The 15,458-nt window shown below is 39.9% G+C and overlaps 1 protein-coding gene across 1 annotated transcript in view; it reads right to left on the bottom strand.

The window, feature by feature from the left end:
* The window catches only part of acap3a (ArfGAP with coiled-coil, ankyrin repeat and PH domains 3a), a 71,049-nt gene extending 56,385 nt beyond the window's left edge, over nucleotides 1-14,664 (bottom strand). The window contains exon 1 of the mRNA XM_022677035.2: nucleotides 14,464-14,664. Coding sequence (XP_022532756.2) covers nucleotides 14,464-14,510 — 47 coding nt within the window. The 5' untranslated portion in view covers nucleotides 14,511-14,664. The remainder of the gene's footprint in view (nucleotides 1-14,463) is intronic.
* Nucleotides 14,665-15,458: the final 794 nt, after the last annotated feature.

Here is a 15,458-nt window from a genome sequence, read left to right as displayed (position 1 = left end):
ATAAATAATGTTTATACTGATAAAAAACATGGGTACAAAAAAGGCCTTTACTAAAAGGTACTTTTTTGTACCTCAATATCTTGTCCCTTATCTGGTGTGTTTACACTTACAAATTTTTATAATTTTATAATAAATGCCTACAAAGACGATTATCTAAAGAATTTCCTAAAATACATCACTTTACAGATATTAAAAAATAACATGATATCGGGACAGAAGAGCATGGAGACGAGATCCAGAGCTGAATCAGTTCTGAGACACATCCAGAGTATTGTACGGCTAGTCATATCCAACACACACACACACACACACACACACATCTGTACTGATACACACACACACATGCCGCCCCTCCCTACTGGCCTTGTTAATATTTCAGTGGGCCGCTATTGGCCGGGTGCGTTTCCTGCCCGTGCACCAGGCCAGACCAGAGCAGATCGTTGAGAGGTGCCCCAGTGCATGCTGGGAGACAGAGAAGTGGGCCGGTCCAAATCGGAACCAGATGCTTCTGCGAGCTGCATCTGTGAGTCAGCAAACGTCTCAGAACCAGAGAACCGGCAGAACCGGAGAACCGGATAATGACTAAATCTGCCTGATTCAGCGTCACGGTTCAGAATCAGCCTCAGCAGGAGGAACTACTGACTGAAGACTGGAATAAAATAACTAATCCAGTTCCCACTTTCTACTTCCCCATTCCCCCACCACCACTTCATACTGGATAGTTTACATAATGAATTCTGGACCCAAATGATTAGAATCTTCTTCACGTACTGTTTAGAGTTTATTTCGTCAAAATTTCTTGATGAGCGGACTAAAATAATTTCTCCAAAATTACCTGAAATAAACAGTTTTTTCATTGACTTCCACTAAAAGTTTTAAATCAAGTGATGCTCCAACACCTGGAGGGTGAAGAAGACCAGCACAGGCCTCCTCCGACACATGTAGAGTCAGACTCCGCCTCTTTTTTTTTTAACTGCAGCTGATGCTGTTGCATTGCCGAGTAGCATCACAGCGCTAACGCTCGGAGGAAAGCTCAGCGACTCTGGTGGTTCTGATACATCAGCTCACAGACGCAGCCTTTTGCTGATCCACATCACCCTAGGAGTGATGAGGGGAAAGAGAGAGCGCCATCTACTGTACTGTACCCACCCAGAGAGAGAGCAAGACCAACTGTGCTCTCTCAGGGCTCTGGCAGCTGATGGCAAACTGCATGAACAGGATACAAATTATCAGGAAATCTCCTGATAATAATGGCAGCAACCAATGGCAATTTGCTTTAGTCTAAATCAGTTAACGAGTTTGTAAACGTGTAGTCTTTTGCTCTTTGTCTGGTTTGGTGCATCACGACAATCCAAGTGAGAGAACATCCTCTCTGCTGTGATTCTCTTTGTCATTTTTTTCCCTCACAAAAAATATAATTCATGCTAAAAAGGGGTTAATAAAAGGATTCTGCGATGGTTCTAGAGTAGAGGCGAGGTTTTTATACAGAGGTGGTAATAATGGTGGTTTGAAACTACACTGATTCTGTGTTATCAGCTCCGGAAATCCATATTTGGATCCATATTTCTTCCGTACGCTCAGTGAGTGTGATCCAGACCCTGAAACCCAGTGGGAATTGATTCCTTTCCACTGGATTCAGATACTGGATTTTAGCGTGGGCCTGTGCTCTCTGGTTCCGTGGGGATTTCGACCACATCCTGATGGAGGGGGGTCTACACGATGAAAAATTCAGGGAGCCGGATGTGAGGATGCTGGCAGTCAGGCCGTGTTTACACACCTGATAATTCCCCAGTGCTTTCAGCGTTCCGGCAGCATCAGTTCAAATGTGAATTCACATGGTTGCGGACAGTGCTTCTATTATAACATGGAACCGGTTAGTTCTGCTCTATCTTACACCCTGTGCAAGGAGCTTTGTGATGCTCAGTGCTATCTTACACCCCATGTGTCATTTAAATAGCTAGAGAGTATACAAATATGTACAAATATGTCCATGACAATGGGCATAGTGGTCTGAAAATTAGGTGTACTCAAGTCAATTTCTGGAGTATTTGCTTGTTTATCTTGGCAACAAAACACTGACCGATTTAAACCCTGACAACAGTCACCAGTCAGACATTTACTGTCAAACCCAACTTTTACATCAACAATAAACAGAATAGTAAATAAAATAACATTGCTGTTCCCGTAAATGAGCTGCTGGAGCTCCTTCACAGCGTCAACCAGCAGCTCAGTTTCCTCTGCTGAGAAGAGTTTGTTGAACACGTCCAGGTAGCTGCACCGTTACAATAGCAATCCACCAAAGTCAGAGCTCACCTGGTTTTACTCTTAAAGAGAATGATGAGCAAGAGACACGTTTTTTGGGGGGAATTCAGTCTGATTTAACTATATCGTTTTTAAAGCTCGTGTGACAAAAAATCCCCCTCAAAAAATCAGGATAAAGGGTAATATCACCCCCAAACAAAAACGAGCTTCACCACAAACGAGTCCCGCTGCATCATGACTAGATGAAAAATTCTTAATTCGCTCCACCTAAAAATGAGGTAACTCATGGGAGGCTTAATGGGGCTCCCAGTAGGACCACTAATAAAATCCACTGACCTCTGTTCATTCCCACGTGTACTTTATTAGACGTATCCATGTTTTAATACTGTAGCTGTACTGAAAGTGATGATTAATCAGGGGTGTGGCGAGGGGTGAGGTTTTAATCCCAGTCTCCAAGAGATGCAACACATTTGCCAGAGCTTTTACCAGCAAAATGACTCATTTCCAGTCTAATTTCTGAGGTGGACACAGAACTGGAGCATGTTTTCCCAAAAATCATGACTAAAACTCCAGCAAAGAATTTCCTCTCAGCCTGAATGAAACTGATCAGACAGACAGTAAACGTTGAGTTTCTAATGACTTTTCTTCTTTAGATTAGATTAGCTCTGGAGCTACAAGGCTAATTATCTACAAGACTACTATCTAGTCCCATTTTTATGCATTTTTTTTACGTTTTAAAGGTTCGCATTGAAGAACCTAATATTCTTCAGTTCCCGCAGCGAATGAAAGTTCCTGGTTCCAGAATTTACTTTTGTTGGTGGAAGTATCTCAAGGTATAGCAAGAGAGAGTTTAAAATAAAAGAAGTGTGGATGAATGTTTAGAAGTAGACTCAGACTTTAGAGCGCTTCCGCATGTTCACCTCACTGTGTGCTCTCTCTGCGTTTGCCATTTTTGTGTTTGTTTCATGCAAAATACTAAAATTAAAACACATGTCTTTTAGACTTTTTAGTACTCTGAAGTACCGAGACATTTCGGTTCGTACCTTTTTGGTATATAAGCATAATTAACCAATAGAGAGAGAGATGGGTAAATAAACAGAAGCTCAGGGAGAGTTATGCAGTGATTTTCAGGATCCCATCATCCTGCCGTGGGCATTTGGATATGTAAAAGTGTGATATCAACCTGCTGCCTCATGCAAATTACAGGGGTATCTCAGGTAAAACCTCTTTTACCATTACGAACTAAGCTCTCAATTTGGTATAATGAACTAAACAGACAAAATTACACGATTTAAAGTTACAGTTTTAGCTGTAGTTATAGCAGTAAAACAACAGAAAAGGGAAAAACAATATGTTTTGTGTATTTGCTTAAATATGTGGTTGGTGTGGCGCAGTGGATAACACCACTGCATGCGCTGCAGTGAGCTACCTCATCATGTGGGAGACTGGGGTTCAATTCCTGGTCTGGGTGAATGGATGCTGCGTTACACCAATAAGAGTCCTTGGGCAAGACTCCCAACCACACTACATTAACCCAACTCTAGATAAAAGCGTCAGATAAATGTAAATAAATGTAAATTAAATAAATGTAAATATCTGTTCTGCTTTGTGATTGGCTGAAGAAGTTGAAGAAATCACATGATCATGATTATCAGAGAGTGAGGCAGATAAATGCACGGTACTCTCCTATAAGAGAATACTATTGATAAACCATTGTTTTATTGTTAAATTTGGATTTTTTAACAGTAAAGCTCCATGCAGAAGCTGATTACACATCTGGAACCTCCTGAACAGCCCAGATCAGATGGGAACACATTATTCAAACTGCACACAAAAAAAACTAAACCTCAGATATGTACAGTTTTCACTCCGGAGGTCAAACATCTAAACGTTAACAGATGTTCCTCAGGAATCCAGTTCCTCTGAGTCACGCCAACTTCAGAGAGTTCAGAATAAACATCTCAGCTGCATTTCTGGATCCTACAGGACATTCTTCAGTCAATTCATCTCTAAAAATAGATTTATTTAAGTGGATCAGATACTGCAGCAGTGCTGCTGGAGTTCTTAAACACTGTGTTTAATCTCTCACTGTTCTCCACTCTGCTACACACTCCTACCTACAGCTCAAACACCCTGTAGATAAAGGAAAGTCAGAGACAGAAGCTCACCGACCACAGGACACTGCCCACAGGACGCTTGCCACAGCAAACTACCCACAGCACACTACCCACAGAACTCCGACCACAGGACGCTGCCCGTAAAACTCCACCAACAAGACATCATCCACAGGACACTGCCAACAGCACACTACCCAAAGGAAGCTGCCCACAGGAAGCTCCTTACAGGACGATACACACAGGACACCGCTTACAGAACTCTGCCCACAGGACTGCACCCAAAGGACACTGCCCACAGGACGCTGCACACTTTGCATTGATGCAATGAGACAGAATGACTACTTTCATACAAAACTTCTGTAATTATAAAACTATAAATATGATCAGAGTAGCAGAAAAAAATGGATAATGGGTGTAGAAACAGGATCATAATGTTATATAACATTATATCACTGTTTTAAGCAGCTTAGCAGGTTATTTTTACTTAAAAGAGAGAAACAGAAAATTAATTCAACACAAAAAGATGCACCAAAACTGATGCATTCATTTAATTTAAGTAATTTAAACCCCTTGTTTCATTTATTATTTAATATCCCCTCACCCCTCGGGGTCAGGGTCAGGCTCGGTCTTGGGGGTGTATCAGGGTCCTGGCGGAGGCTGTTTGTAGCGTGTGTTTGGTGCGGGACGGCGCTGTGTGGAGGTAAATTAGCAGGCTGATCAGAGCGCGGCGGTCTGGCCAGACTCTTTGTGCCGCTGTGTGAATAAAACTCTATTCTATTCAGCAGCTCAGAGACAGGAAGCACCGCCCGGCTTCACGAGGACGTCCCTCAACAAAAGACTGAAGATGACATCATCCCTCTCTGAGTCTCGGCGGCTACTTAAGGATTCAGGAATCTGTGTGTGTGAAGCTCAGACTCTGCTGAGGAAGATTCACAGCTTTTATTACACTATTTACAGCGGTCAGTTTCCGTAATTCCACTGGATAAAAAAACGCAATGTACTAAATATAACAGGTTTAAAACTGTATCAGTACCAGAGGTAAAAATACTCCAAATCGTGATAATAGTGATCATTTTTTAGTCTAGTAGTTTATTTTGTACTTGTTTTGCTATTTAATGTATTCACTTTTTTAATTGCTTATTTGCAGTCAGTTAACATGCATGGAATACATACCCCACACTTTAGTTTAGTGGTAGTTAAAGAGGCACTAAACTCTATCTCATATATTTTTATTTATAGCTAAAATGTGTTCTTCTGAAGTTATAAACATACCAGTCGTACTTATATTTTTATAAACATTTCCTAACCTTTATAAAATGCTTTTATTGTGGTCATAATAAACCCCGCAGTTTCAACTGTGCTTTAGCGAGGATGATGTTTCTGAGTACTTTGGTGCACAGAAACTAACAATCTGCCCTCTGCCCTGCCCCTAAACCCATACATCACCCAGTGACCAGTGAGTAAAATAAACATTGTTGTTTTAATCTATAAACTACGGACAGCATTTCTCTCAAATTCCAAATATAAAAATATTCTCATTTAGAGCATTTATTTACAGAAAATGAGAAATGACTGAAATAACAAAAAAGATGCAGAGCTTTCAGACCTCAAATAATGCAAAGAAAAAAACAAGTTAATTTTCATAAAAAGAGTTTTAAGAGTTCAGAAATCATCAATATTTGGTGGAATAACCCTGGTTGGTTTTTAATCACAGTTTTAATTTCATGTATCTTGGTATCATGTTCTCCTCCACCAGTCTTACACACTGCTTTTGGATAACTTTATGCTGCTTTACTCCTAGTGTAAAAATTCAAGCAGTTCAGTTTGGTGGTTTGATGGCTTGTGATCATCCATCTTCCTCTTGATTATATTCCAGAGGTTTTACATTTGGTAAAATCAAATAAAGCTCAGAAAGTCTGAATGAAAGGTAAGATCAGGTACAGGTGAGTAGCAGGAGTCAGGAGCGCACCTTGATTCTGTGGTTTGGGTGAGGGCTTGGGGAATGTAGGGTAAGCTGTGATTAGCCGCAGCGTTCAAACTGCTGACTTTAATCCGCGCTGTTTGTTTTCACCTTCTGCGGGGGTTCTGTGGTTCTATGAGGTTCTGTGAGGTTCTGTGGTTCTGTCTGGTTCTGTGAGGTGGGTCAGTTCAGCATCTCCTCCCTCCGGTTCTCCTCGTCACGCACCCACAGCTCCATTCAGAGAGAAACAACCAGCTGAATTACATTAAATTAACACAGAGCGGCTGGAGCTCAACACGTCTCCAAAGACCTAAAACATCATCCACATCAGCTCTGTGATTACACTGCTCACTTCATTTACCCGTGTTAGCATCATGCTAATACAACTTCTACTACTGCTATAAACATCTCGCTAACTCTACTACATCTATTTGCATCATGCTGAGTATTAGCATCATGCTAGGGTTACTCCTTCTAGTATTAGTAACATGCTAAATATACTACACCTAGTATTAGAATCATGCTAAGTCTGCAGCCTCTATCTGCACCATGCTAAATCTACTACTTCTAGTTATAGCACCATGCTAAGTCTACTAGTTTTATTAGCATCGTCTGCTACCTGTACTTGTATCATGTTAAATATTAGCATCATGCTTAGTCTACTACATCTATTTGCATCATGCTGAGTATTAGCACCATGCTAGGTCTACTCCTTGTAGTATTAGTATCATGCTAAATATACTACGCCTAGTCTTATAATCATGCTAAGTCTGCAGCCTCTATTAGCACCATGCTAAATCTAATACTTTTAGTATTAACATCATGCTAAATCTACTATGCCTAGTATTAATACCATGCTAAGTCTTCTACCTCTATTTGCATCATGCTAAGTATTAGCATCATGCTAATACTACTCCTTCTAGTATTAGTATCATGCTAAATATACTACACCTAGTATTAGAATCATGCTAAGTCTGCAACCTCTATTTGCACCATGCTAAATCTGCTCATTCTAGTTATAGCATCATGCTAAGTCTACTAGTTTTATTAGCATCGACTGCTACCTGTACTTGTATTATGTTAAATATTAGCATCATGCTTAGTCTGCAACCTCTATTTGCATCATGCTATGTATTAGCACCATGCTAGGACTACTTCTTCCAGTATTAGCATCATGCTAAGTCTACTACTTCTAGTTATAGCATCATGCTGAGTCTACAACCTCTGTTTGCATTACGCTAAGTATTAGCATTATGCTAAATCTACTATGCCTGGTATTGTAGATCATGCTAAGTCTATTATGGGATTAATTTCAGAGCTAGTGAATGGTGAGAGTGAATGATTTTAGGGAGCAGAGTGAGACGTGTGGTCTGAGGGTTCGGGTGAGCTGATTGGCCGGTTCTTCTCAGTGCAGAGTGAGAGAGGATGACTGAAGGAGGGACAGACCTCGGCCTGCTGACACAGATTCAGAACAGAAGGAGGTCAGAAAGAAATGGAGCAGAAAAAAACGAGAAGATGCTCAGAGATCAGAGCAGCTGCAGCAGATCCTCCTGCAGGAGAAACTCAACAATAATCCAAACCACCTGACCTGAGACCAGGAGTAAAGCAGCATAAAGTTATCCAAAAGCAGTGAGTAAGACTGGTGGAGGAGAACATGATGCCAAGATGCATGAAATTAAAACTGTGATTAAAAACAAACCAGGATTATTCCACCAAATATTGATTATTTCTGATCTCTTAAAACTTTATGAATATGAACTTGTTTTCTTTGCATTATTTGAGGTCTGAAAGCTCTGCATCTTTTTTGTTATTTCAGCCATTTCTCATTTTCTGTAAATAAATGCTCTAAATGAGAATATTTTTATTTGTAATTTGGGAGAAATGTTGTCTGTAGTTTATAGAATAAAACAACAATGTTCATTTTACTCAAACATAAACCTATAAATAGTAAAATCAGAGAAACTGATTCAGAAACTGAAGTGCTCTCTTCTTTTTAGTCCGGAGCTGTATTTATATATATATGGAGCTGTCAGTCTCTTAAATACGATGTACTACACTGAGCCACGTGGCTGTGGTTTTTGTCCGGGTTATTTTTGAGTCGTATGATGATGAGTTTACATTGTGGGTATATTTGCAGCAGCAGTTTTCTCTGGCTGACAGCGTACACTTACAGAGCTTACTTGTGGTTAAAACTGGAATATGATCCTCCTATTATAAGTCTTATGAATCCACAGATGTGAAGTTCATCTAGCTGAAGGGAAACTTCTACTGCTTCTGCTGCTTTTATTCCGGTCTTGGTGAGCCGTCGTCCTTCACGCTGATGTCTTCATGAACGTCCTGGTGACTCCTGACTGTCCTGCTTAATCATGAAATGCAGTTCTGTTTGTTTAAAAGAAGAAGATTTATCGTAGATGATTAATAATTCAGCTTTACTCAGTTTGATTTGCAAACTAATCATTTTTGTTAGGAAAGAACGATTCATGCACTAGAACAGGGGTTGGCAATAGGACGCCCTGCATGAAACAGCATTAAAAACATCTGGGTCGTGAGGTTGTTTGTTTGAAATATAATGAACGATAATGAAAAATAAATAATAAAAATAAAATGCTTCTCTGGTGAGCTTTTGTTTATATTCCTCCCCCTTTCTCTCTGTCTCTTTGGCTCGCTCTGCGTGACTTTAGTTTTCGTCCATTCTCATTTTTTTCCCGCCTGTTCTCAGGCTCCCTATCTCCTTATCAAGGCGTTTTGTTCCTGGCCGTGTCCCAATTCACTAGCCGGGGCAGCGAAAGTGTATTGGACCACGACCCTGACGACACCGGCTCAATCCCGTGTGAGGAGTGGTGTGTTTGTGTTTATTTATTTATTTTTCCTTTCTTCTTGACCACCTTTACCTGCTTTAAAATCAACTGTTCTGCAATTGGGTTCAACAACCCTCTGGGCTGGAGAGCTACTAGTTTTTTTTGTCCATAGAACGAGCAAGAGACTGAGAGAGTGTAGCGTTTCCTGTTTCAGTAGAAGCCTCTGGTGTGATTCATGCTGGATCTTCTCTAACAGAATGTGCTCATTGTTGTGAGTTCTTTTCCTCACATGCTGTAATATCGGCTCTTCTGATTGGGTCTGACCGGATTCAGGCTCGAGGCTGGGGGATCTGGAGCAGCTGCCGGATGTGAGGAGGTCAGTGTGATCACTGATTCATGATCTGGATGCTCAGAGATGGAGACGCCGGGGAATTTAAAGGAAGAACTCCTGTGATTCTGATGCTCTAAAGCTAATTCAGGAAATCAAGACTCTTTCTGCTGAGCAGGATATATAAAACACAATAAAAAAAACCTTGAACAAAAAGATATATATATCTTTTTGTTTTTTATTAAATAAAGAAATAAAGATAAACACACTGAATAAGAAGGTGTTTCCTAACTTTAGACTGATACTGTATATCTAGTTCTGTTCTGAATGATGTAAAGGTGCGTGTGTAGGTCAGTATCTCAGGGTAATTAAAGTGTAATTTCCTATTTAAGTCGGGGGAATGGACGGTACAGGTCACTCTGGGGGTTGAAGCGGAGGGTGACGCCGCAGTTCTTCTACAGGAAGTATGAATAATATTTGGTCAGGTGGCTCCAATCTGCTCTGTGCTTTATCTTTCAGCGCAGGAATTATGACCTCACAGAAAATATGAGGGGATACGGACTAGTTATTACACTCTCAGGAATACTGCTGGATACAGACTAACATAACTTTAACCTGAGCTGTTTTTAAACCTGGAAGAGCTGTAATAAAACTGTAATAAAACTGTATTAAAACTGTATTAAAACCTTATTAAAACTGTATACAGTGCTCCTAATGCTGTCAGTCTGCCTGCTCAGGACTCCAATTCCCAGCATGCACTCACACTGGACCTTGCTGATCATGTGACACTAGGGCGTTCCCACTCCCCCAGTTACTGATTGTTTTCACCTGGCCTGTCCAGTATAAATACCCCTCAGTTTGCTCTGTTCCCTTCAGAGTACTGAATCTAGTTATGTAGCTCTTTTACAACAAGTTTTCCTATTCTTCCTGTTTATTGCCTTTTGTTACAGACTTGTTTTTGTTTCTACTGAATACCGATTTTTTGTCATTGTTTATTTCGGTTCTGCTATGTTGTTTATCTTTGCTGCCATACATTTACTGACCCTGCCTGTCCCACACTGCTACTACTATAAGCCTAGCCTCTTTGTTAATAAACTGTGCGTTTGGTATCTGCTCTCTCTCTCTCTCTCTCTTTCACACACACACACACACACACACACACCCACACACACTCACTCACGTGTGGGGAGTAATGGGAGCTGGTTGTTGAGGAGGGGATGTGGGAGCTGAGGAATTCCTCTTTTATTTATTTAACCTCCGCAGCTCCATGTGTTCAGCTCCACTCAGTTTGCGTGGGACTCCCACCGTTCCTCCCAGTCCTCCCAGTCCCCCGCACTGCGCTGTGTCAGCTTCCTGGCGCTGTCGGGGGAGCACTCGCATGGGACTGAGGCTCTGAGCTCCAGCTCTCCAGCTACGAACTCTTACGCCAAAAGTATGGAACCATTTAAAGCTTCAAATAGAAAAATCACTACAGAGCAGAGAATCAGCCAAAAACCAACACAATACAGCATCTTTACTCCAGAGCTACTGCAGAGCCTCGGTATCTCCGCTAAAACAGAGCTACCACAAAGTTTAGACCTGCTTTTCTTACAGTACTGTTGTGTTTATATGTGTATTTGTATACTGGACCGAGGTCAACTGCTGCTTTTGCTGGTAAATGGAGGTCCGTCTATAGGTCATTTTAAAAGTGCAGTTCCTCCTTTAAATAACGAGTTGCCACTTTTATCACTTTTGAAGCTCCACAGTTGACTGACATAGTTGACTGGTGTTGATTTAGAGAGAGTATTTAGAGATGGAAGGCATGGCAGAAATAATCGTTGACTAATCGACTAATCAAAAAAAATAATCGTTATAATCGATTAGTCGACTACCAAATTAATCATTAGTTGCAGCCCTAATGTGCTTGGGGCATGTCTAAGATAGGATTGGGTGGCTGACTGGTGACTGTTGTCAGGGTTTTAATAAGACAGTGGCGCACATGTGTTTCCCATCGCCATGCCCATCACGATAGGGCCCAGAGTCTTCAATAATTAGTCTCTCATCAACCTGACACCAACCTGACAGATCATTCTCCCACAAAATCTAAATTTTTCAAAGACAGTGAAATGTTAATATATGATGCTGTTAAAACAGTGTAGTGTAGGTGTAGTCATGTGATTTAACCTCCATGACTGGACTCCCGGCATGTAAAATATCTTGTTTCAAAAGATTTATGAGACACCAAAAACTACATTTATCAAGCAGATCCACAATCGTCATCTCCAATCAGTTGCAAATGTGGAATAAACCTCCGGACAGGAACATGCTGTGTACTCTGAGTAAACCGTAGAGTTTAACAGATCACTTCCAAGCATCCAGATCCGTCACTGAATGGAATTCCACAGACTAAACTCCACATACCACTGCGGCCAGAACCTTCCCCTCGGTTTACACTGGAGGAAATGCTTATATATCTTCCATATCCGGAACTCAGCCAGAGGTATTCAGAGAGCGGCTGGGATAAAACTAAAGCAAACGTATTAATTTCAGAGTAAATCCAGAGACGAGTATTGATTTCTTCATCTACAGGGAGCGTAAAAGCCAGGAGTATCATCTCATATCGTTCAGAACGACCCTGTCGATAATGTACGCCTAAATATTCAACAGAAGAGAGCTCATTTTAATAAAACCATTCGAAATAAAATAAAATTCAAACAAACAATCCTGAAACAAGAGCCAACCTTTTTTATTTATGGTGGGGGTAACATACTGTATTTTTCGCACTATAAAACGCACTTAAAATCCGCTAGCTCTTTGGCCGTTCAGAGGTACAGAGTATATCGGACTGTAGACTACGGCTAGCCCCAGCTAGCACTGCTGGAGCAGCATAAGCATTTGCTACTAATCACACTAAGCACTAGCTAGCTCTTTCGCCATTCAGAGGTGAGTGTATTAGACTGTAGCCTGGGCTAGCGCTAGCAGTTAGCTGTTAATGCTGCTGCACCCAGCCTTAGTGGAAATCTGTAAATCTAAGCTTACTGTAAATAAACAGAAGCGCCACTTTCTACAGGAAAGTGTTAGAAATAATAAACATATGAGGAACGCATCACACTTTTTCTCATTGGTGGAACACTGTAGCTACACTATTATACCAGTGTAAAAATCATAACAGAAAGAAATTCAGTTATACCAGAGAACTTCTCAACCACCTGACATCATCTCATCATCTCATCATAACACAAGGACATCAGTAATACCAGATAAACTGTGCCACTAATAGTTAGACTAATTAAATTGCATCAAACCCTAGCATCAACACACAACACTGTGCTTTTAACGCTGCTTTTATAGGAATAGAAACATGACTGAACATTTTCAACATTGTATTTTTAACATTTTTAGAGTTTTTCAGCAAATTCACTCTTGAAAGGGCAGTGTGACATGCGTTACACCACCTTTCTGAGGACTAAAACCTCTTTTATCTTGGAATTTGACTAAAAATCAACCACAGAGCTTCCATCACACACCCATCTGACATCATCTCATCATCTCACCATCTCATCATACTAGCAAAAACATCAGATATATAAGATAAATGTAGGATGTAGAGTAGGATAAACGCAACACAACATGCCATGTAGCCTTTAAATGTATGTAATACTTTCCAAAACACACATTTTACAAAGAAAATAACTGTTAGTACACTGACTTTTTGGGTTTCTTCAGCAACTTCAGAAAAAGAGCGGTCTGACATGAGTTACACCACTGTTTTAAGATGAAGATTTAGCTTTTAGTCCAGAATTTGACAGAGTTTACATTACACAAACACCTGACATCACCTCATCATCTCAACATCTCACCATACTAGCAAGAACATCAGTAATACCAGATAAACCGTCCCATTGATAGTTAAACTGATTGAATTGAAGGACAAACTCTAGTATCAACACACAATACTGTTACAAACTGCTTTTACTGGTGATTTTAAAGGAATACTGACAAAAACCTGACAGAACATTTTCAACATTGAATTGTTTAGTATTTTTAGAGTTCTTTTTTTAGCAAATTCAGTCTGAAAAGAGTCTGTAACACACATTACACCACCTTTCTGATGACTAAAACCTGTTTTATCTTTAAATTTGACCAAAATCAACCACCTGACATTATCTCATCATCTTAATATCAAACATATACCAGCAAGGACATCAGTAATACCAAATAAACCGTCCCATTTTTAGTTACAAACAAACACATTATCAACACACAACACTGCTGCTGAAACCTGACTGAACATTTTCAACATTTATTTTGTTTTTTTAGCAAATTCAGTCTGGAAAGAGAAGTGTGACACACGCCACACCACCTTTCTGAGGACTAAAACCTCTTTTAATTTGAGTTAAAATACATTGTTTGAGGGACAAACCCTAGTATCAACATACAACACTGCTTTTACTGATGATTTTATAGAAATACTGACTGAATTTTTAACTGTTTAGAGTTTTTTTCAGCAAATTCAGTCTGGAAAGAGTCTGCAACACACATTACACCACCTTTCTGAGGACTAAAACCAGTTTTATGTTAGAATTTGAGTAAAATGAACCACAGGTTGTTGTTGTAGCTGGATGACTGAATCCTACAGCTGCAGACAGGCGGCCTTTCCATTCATTCATTCCCTCCAGTCTTAAATCAGCTGTGACTGAAGGAAAAACCGAGGGAAATCTGCTCTCCTGCTTTTCTCGTGTTTTGTTTGCTATTTAATTAAAAACTACACAGTTTTAAAGGCTAAAACTGAATATTTACAGTAAAAATCACTCTGAATGATATCTGGCGGTCTGCCTCTCATTGGGAAGATGACATTACTACAGAAATATGCGCCAGACGACGCTGAAAAAACAGCTTTTCTGTAGAAAATATCTATATTTTCAACCATTACCGCTCAGTTTTAACAAACAGCTTCATTATATAAAGCGTTAAATACCGAATATCAGCCGCAGCGAAACACATAAAACTAAAACCCACCTGAACCGCGGCGAGTCTTTAATACAGTCCTCAAAATCCACCGTCATTCTGCAGAACTACAGCCCGAATCTCATCTCAATCCGGACAGAAATAAACAGATAAAAACACCAAAATCCCGAAATCCCGCGGATCCGACCCGAATCCAGACCAGCAGAAGCTCCAAACACTGAAACCCTGAAACACTAAAACACTGACTGCAGAACAGCGGAGAGAGAGAGAGAGAGGAGAGGAGAGCGCGAGGGACCGTCTCTAAATTACTCCTCCTCACAAAAACGAAGAATTTTTTTAAAAGATTTTAATAGTGAAATAAAATAAACCAAATTCAAGAACAGTCGTTCGGAAAAATGAAATAGAATGTTTTACAAATGCAAAAAATAAAATTATGATTATTTTAAATATAAGGGAGCGAATTCAAATTAAGCTAACCTCAACACACATTTGTTGTAAAACTGTAATATAGAAATCTAGGACTGCTCTTTAATTTAAATTATAATATTTATTTTGCTTAACATATATCACCACTGTCCAGTAAAAATAATTATCTCCATTTTTTTTCATTTTAGGTTTAGTTTTTAGTCCAAAAAATTATAAATAGACCAATAGAAATTCTCCAAAAGAGACACAGCCATTGTTTTATCTCATCTGTGGGTGCTTAGACAGGCTGTAAGACTACTAAACATGTTTGTATCTGATGCAAAGAAAAGAAAAAGAGAGGGAGAGAGAGAGAGAGGGAGAGAGAGAGAGAGAGAGAGAGAGAGAGAGAGAGAGAGTTAGTTGGGTTTTTACAGAATTTAAACCATTTCAACAGTTGATGCTAAATATGCTAAAGATAGGGGATGTGAACCAATGAAAACATAAAAACATGGGCTTCAACAGTTAGCCTGATTCACACTATGTACTGAACTTTAAATTAGTTGTTTTGAAGTTATATGGTGATGAAATTTAAAATGCTAATTCAAAAGGCAGAAGGTTGAGGACATTGATTCAGCTGTTGA

The sequence above is a fragment of the Astyanax mexicanus genome, chromosome 13 (assembly GCF_023375975.1).
Source record: "Astyanax mexicanus isolate ESR-SI-001 chromosome 13, AstMex3_surface, whole genome shotgun sequence".
Lineage (NCBI taxonomy): Eukaryota > Metazoa > Chordata > Actinopteri > Characiformes > Acestrorhamphidae > Astyanax > Astyanax mexicanus.
The sequence above is the reverse complement of the archived record's forward strand: the minus strand, read 5'-3'. Positions and strand labels throughout refer to the sequence as shown.